Source organism: Triticum urartu, chromosome 4A, assembly GCF_056163025.1.
Source record: "Triticum urartu cultivar PI428250 chromosome 4A, HENAU_Tu73, whole genome shotgun sequence".
In the NCBI taxonomy this organism is placed as follows: domain Eukaryota; kingdom Viridiplantae; phylum Streptophyta; class Magnoliopsida; order Poales; family Poaceae; genus Triticum; species Triticum urartu.
The window spans coordinates 441403585-441409090 of NC_141876.1; the positions used below are offsets into that span (position 1 = coordinate 441403585).

At 52.1% G+C, this 5506-nt stretch overlaps 2 protein-coding genes across 2 annotated transcripts; one reads left to right on the forward strand and one right to left on the reverse strand.

Annotated features, from left to right (window-relative positions):
* LOC125528494 (gamma-interferon-responsive lysosomal thiol protein) lies at positions 1-1445 on the forward strand. The gene is made up of 5 exons (XM_048692956.2): positions 1-354; positions 500-565; positions 679-819; positions 909-1001; positions 1103-1445. Exons 1-5 carry the CDS (start codon positions 97-99, stop codon positions 1307-1309), a joined length of 765 nt encoding a protein of 254 aa, XP_048548913.1. The 5' UTR covers positions 1-96; the 3' UTR covers positions 1310-1445.
* A 1697-nt stretch (positions 1446-3142) lies between these two features.
* LOC147976111 (RING-H2 finger protein ATL13-like) lies at positions 3143-4988 on the reverse strand. The gene has a single exon (XM_087518548.1). It carries the CDS (start codon positions 4567-4569, stop codon positions 3292-3294), a length of 1278 nt encoding a protein of 425 aa, XP_087374674.1. The 5' UTR covers positions 4570-4988; the 3' UTR covers positions 3143-3291.
* Between the last annotated feature and the right edge of the window lie 518 nt (positions 4989-5506).

The window sequence follows — 5506 nt, forward strand, 5'->3', positions numbered from 1 at the left end:
TGCCAAGCTCCTCCACTCATCCAAGGCTCGGAGCTCCCGAGGGTGACCTTCGTCTCTGCATCCCCTGCCCATTGATCAACCGGAGGAGCGAAAACCATGGCGTCCCGCCTGCACCATTTCCTCCTCCTCGCCGCGCTCCTCCTGCTGATCGGCGGCGCCTCCTCAGCGGGCGACGCGGGAAACGGGAAGGTGCGCATGGAGCTCTACTACGAGTTTCTATGCCCCGACTCATTTCAGTTCATGGTGGACAGCCTCGCCAGAGTCTTCAAGGACGGACTCCTCGATGCCGCTGACCTCACCCTGGTTCCCTACGGCAACGCCAAGGTCGACGCGCACGGCGCCATCACATGTCAGGTGCGACATCGCTGCACTATAGTAGTAGATCCTTTTGGGCTGGGTTTCTGAGGTGTGAATTAGCACTGTCTAGTTACTGACTTGTTTGGAGGTGCATGGTGCTGATGCTGATACTAACGTTGGGATATTGGCTTGTTGCATGCAGCATGGCCCCGAGGAATGCCTTCTCAACACCGTGGAGGCCTGCGCCATCGACGCCTGGCCGGACGTGGTAATTCATTCATTCAATTCGCATCTCATCATCGTCTCTCCCTCCTCACAGCTTCACCCCTGGCCCTGCCCTGGCCGGATATGATACTGATAGCTAGCTGTTGTTGGTTGCAGAATGTGCATTTCGGCTTCATCATCTGCGTGGAGGAGCTGGCGATGGAGTACAAGCACCAGGAGTGGCAGTCGTGCTTCCAGAAGCAAGGGCTTCACCCCAAGCCTGTCATGGAGTGCTACGAGAGTGAGCATGGCCACAAGGTCGTCCTTCCCATGCCGCTGCGCCTGCGTTGTAGTACCAATCGCTAGATTGCTGACTATAGTGTTGGCACTTTGTTTGCTCCGTCCAGCTTTCGCTCAAGTACGGGAGACAGACAGATGCGCTCGTGCCTCGCCACACGTCCGTTCCGTGGGTGGTGGTTGATGGCAAGCCGCTGTACGACGTAAACAACAGCCGCTCTTCTCTTCTTCTTTTAGACGCCTGAGCTTCAGCATGTATATCCACACGCTACTTCTTGAATTGTGATGAGATCGTTTGATTCAGGACTTCGGGGACTTCGTAGCTTACATCTGCAAGGCGTACAAGGGACGTCCTCCAAAGATTTGCCAACACAAAGAGCCGGGCCGTGACTATCCAACCGTGCAGCAGGCGGCGGAGCCAGGCAACCGTGTCGGCTACAACTCCGGCGATGTCGTGCTCAATGATGGCGTCGACGACAGGACTAAGATGGCGCGGGCTGATGACAATTGAGAAATTGTGCTTCCCGACCCTTCGGGTCCTGATCATGTCCATATACGTGAAAGTTGGACAGTTTCATCCTTCTGTCCGGGTTAACCATGGAAATGTATTCCACTCGATAATAAAGTGAGTTACGGTAATGCTGGTACCTAACCTGTTTTTTCTTCGGAGGGAAAGCCATTTGCCGACGAAAATGCTAAATGGAGGACGAGCTCCATGGAGCTCGTTTAAAATAAAATAAAATAAAATCTAGTAATAATAATAATAAAAAATCACATTTTGAAGTTCAAAAATAATAAAAAAGAATCACACTTTGATTTTTTTGTTGTTGTTGAAAAAGTCACACACGTTCATACAGATGTGTGTGAAATTTGAAGATGACATACATTATGGTGAGAGCTACACCAAAAAGACAAAATTGTGATTTGGATATGGTGGCCAGTACACACATGGTTCACTGTTAAAAATGCATGAATTTGTCTTTTCTGTGTATCTCTATCATAATGTATTTCATCTTTAGACTTTATACACATGTAGAATGTATGAAGTGTAGAATGTGTTTTAGATATTTTTCTAACTTCAAAATATGTTTTTTAAATAAAAAATTTAGCTCCATCGAGCTCGTCCTCCAAATTTCCCTACTCATTTGGCGCACTTTATCATCATCTCACTGCTCTTGAACCTCCGTTGTGTTTTCTTTCTTCTCCATTCGACTTCTCCTTTTTATGGTAGTCTTTCATCACGTCAATTAACATGATTTTTACACCTTATCCTTGGGATTCTTCTCTTGTGCCTCAAAATAACTCCGCAGCTGAAATCCTTGTGAAAACAAATAAAAGGGTGCGGGAATGCGATAAAATCCATGAAAATCTTAACACTAAGATGCAAAATAAAATGTACTATAAAATGACGCAAAAGTTGGACTCATCAACGAGCCCATGTAGTCCCTCTTTCACCGGTTTTGGGAAGATTCCAAAAGCTATGCCTTGTTTCTTTTCTTTTCATTATTTTCTTTCTCTTTTTATATTATTTTTCTTTTCTAATTCGTGATAATTTTTAAATATCTGAACATTTCCATTTTTTGTGAATATATATTAAATTCATACGTCATGCATATTTTAAAAATTTGTGAATATTTTGAAATTTATAAATATTTTTAAAACTAGGGGAGTTGTTTAAAAATTCATTAACATTTTGTAAGATTATTGAACTTCATAAAAGTCATATTAATGAAAAACATATGTTTTTTAGTGGTTAATAAAAAACCAGCTGAAAATACAGAAAAATCGGCTGAAAAACTGGTCGTACGAAGGGAGGGCGGCGCCCATCGCGTGTTTTAGCGCCAATTCGGCACAGAAGCGCTGAATGAGAGCTCCCCAAAAATACAGATATTTACTCGTTTCGGGTTGGAGAAGTTATTACTGACATTAAAGTCGACCAACCAAAAAAAGTCCACCAGCCAACCGTCTATGGCATTCAAGGCCGCAATTATGCGAGTGTTCTTCGGTTGAAGCAGGCGACGACGATTCAATGTGATGCAGGAGAGTAGGTACTCTACTAGCAGCACAAGTGGGATGGCCACCCCACGCATTATTATCAAACAAATTTGCTTTTCAAAATCCGGCAGCTCTTGCGCGTCCGGATCCAGGGTAGTAGAGCCCAGCCATGAATGAAAAACCAAGGGGCTGAATACGAAATGAATTATGAAATTGCCGCATGTTGTTTTTTGAAAGCCAGTTTGCTTTCTGAATTTTGAAATTCATAACGTGGCATATTCAGAGAAAACCTCGTCGAAGCAAGACGATAGTGAAACGCTCTGCAGATGCGGAGACATCTAAAAAGTCCTGAGCGGTAAAATCATTAACCTTGCATTCCACACATCAAACTGCTTCAAATCTCACGGATCGAACCGAAAAAGAGCAAACCAGCGCGCTGATAATCTGGATCCCAGCTCGGAGCAGGGGAGCAAAGAGCTCGGCGATCTTCTCTTCTTCTCAGGGGTGGCCTCTGATCCACAGCAGCGTCCGCCTCGCGAACGAAGGCGCCTCGTCCGCCCTCGACCTCAGCCCGCCGGCGGCCGTGCCGGACTCCACGTCCCAATCCACGGCGCTGCCGCTCGCGCTCTTGTCCCACGCCGACACGTTGTACTCGGACTCGGTGACGGGGCTCACGACCTCCGCCCGCCGCTTCGGCGCCCCGACGTCGCTCGCCGCGCGCTGGAGCGCCGAGGGGAGCCGGAACGACGACGCGCGGCGCGACGACGAGCCTGACGGGGCCGCGCTGCTGTCCTTCCTCCGCAGCCCACCCCGCATCCATATCTTGGAGATGGAGAAGCTCTCTTTCTTGTCCATCGTGGGCTTCGAGAGCCTGGCCGCCGGCGGCTTCACGGATACACGGAGCAGGGAGCTCTGGTCCATGACGTACTCATAGGTCCCCATGGAGTAGCACCGCCTCACATCTTGGTCGGGGTTGGAGCTGCACTCCGCGCCTCCTTCCGTGGCCTGGCTCCTGAACTTGCCGAGCTTCACGGGGACGACTACCTCGTCCTTCTCCTTGACATCCGAGTGCGTCTGACCTTCACATCCTTCGTCTTGCTCCATGACCAGGCTGAGGTGAGCAGGGGGCGGCCGGTCGACGCGGCCGGAGACGGAGCCCTCCGAGCCCGACTCGAGCACAAACACCAGCGAGCTGCAGCCGCCGCCGCACGGCGAGAAGTCGGCCAGGAGGCTGCAGCGGCAGAGCGGGCACGTAGAGTGCGACAGAAGCCACGTGTCGATGCATTCGACGTGGAAGGCGTGGCTGCACTTGGGGAGGAGGCGGAGGCGGTCGTCGTCGGCGAACCCACACAGGCAGACCGCACAGTCGAAGGGGTCCTTCCCTCCAGCGCCCACGACCGCGCCGTAGAGAAATACCGGCAGCGCGTCGATGAAAGACTGGTCGACGCCGGCGTCATGGAGATGGAACAGCTGCTGAAGCTGCCCGTGGAAGGCGGTCGCGTTCGCGGCGCTGCTCCCGGCGTCGCCAGGGTCACGCGGCTTCGGGCGGAACAACAACCAGACGAGCAAGTGGAGGAGGCCGCAGACAAAGAAGATCACGGCCAAGATCAAGACGATGAGAAGGATCTTGGGGCTGATCCTGCTCTGAAAGCCTGCATCGACGGTCGCCGGAGGCGGCGGCGACAGCAGCGGCAGTAATGGCGGCAGTGGGGGTGGCAGGTAGGGGAGCGGGAGCTGCAGGGGCGACAGGGCTGCGTACTTGATGGCAGCATGCATGGTGTGGTGGCTCACGGCTCCCGCCGGACCCGATCTAAAGACAAGGTGGAAGAAGAGAATGTGGGGTGCTCGGCTCACCGGTCACCAATGGCGGTGTCGTGAGGGCTCACAAGTCACAACATGTGGCTTCGTGTACCGTCTCCTATACTTCTTGAGACGGCGACGGAGCTCATCCTTGTCCTTGTGAAGCTTTTGTTTGAATCTTTGAGAGGGGAGGATGGAACAGAGAAACAGAGGAGGGAATTAATTGGGCACAGCAAAAACGAGTAGGTGTGTGTTTGGAGAGAGAGCGATTGGGGCAGGACGGATCCTTGATGTGGGGAGGAAATGGAGGGGGGATGGCCAGGAACGAAGAGAACACATCCAACGCATCACATACACTGAACTAATCCGTGGTTGGATCGTTAGGACAAAGATGACATCCCTAATCTATCAGAGTTCAAATCATGATGCTTGTATTTTTTTCTTGATTTATTTCAATATCTTCGGCGACGCGCGTTCAGTGGAAGAAAACATTCTCGTAAACTACGAGGCGTCTATGATGACTTCGTAAATCTCAAGATATGTCGACTTAGTCTCTCGAAGATGCTCATAGGGGTAGGGTGTGCGTGTGCGTTCATAGGGGTTAGTGTATGCGAGTATGTGAGTCGGCCGGCGGCGTTCCGGCGCGGATCTGGACGGCGGCGGTGCGGAGGTGTCGCCCCTTGGCGGCGGTGACGGCCCATGGCTTGCGGCGGCCGGCGGCGCCCGGCTGGCCCAGATCTAGGCCCTACGGGCCCCATCTGGGTCGGGGTGGGCCTGCTGGGTGGCCGCAGTGGGTTGTTCTCCGGTGGTTCCGGCGAGCTCCTCGCGACAGGGACGGCGGCTGCTGTGCCGCGACTGCTGCAGCACGGCGGCGGAGCTTCATGGGCCCATGCTGGGCCTGGCCGGACAGGGG

What these genes read in the sequence shown, in the direction of transcription:
- LOC147976111 (XM_087518548.1), bottom strand. Translation starts at nt 4,569, where the DNA reads ATGCATGCTGCCATCAAGTACGCAGCCCTGTCGCCCCTGCAGCTCCCG.
- LOC125528494 (XM_048692956.2), top strand. Translation starts at nt 97, where the DNA reads ATGGCGTCCCGCCTGCACCATTTCCTCCTCCTCGCCGCGCTCCTCCTG. An exon ending in ACGGCGCCATCACATGTCAG is followed by an intron (nt 355 to 499) that starts GTGCGACATCGC and finishes TGTTGCATGCAG; the next exon opens with CATGGCCCCGAGGAATGCCT. An exon ending in ATGGCAAGCCGCTGTACGAC is followed by an intron (nt 1,002 to 1,102) that starts GTAAACAACAGC and finishes CGTTTGATTCAG; the next exon opens with GACTTCGGGGACTTCGTAGC.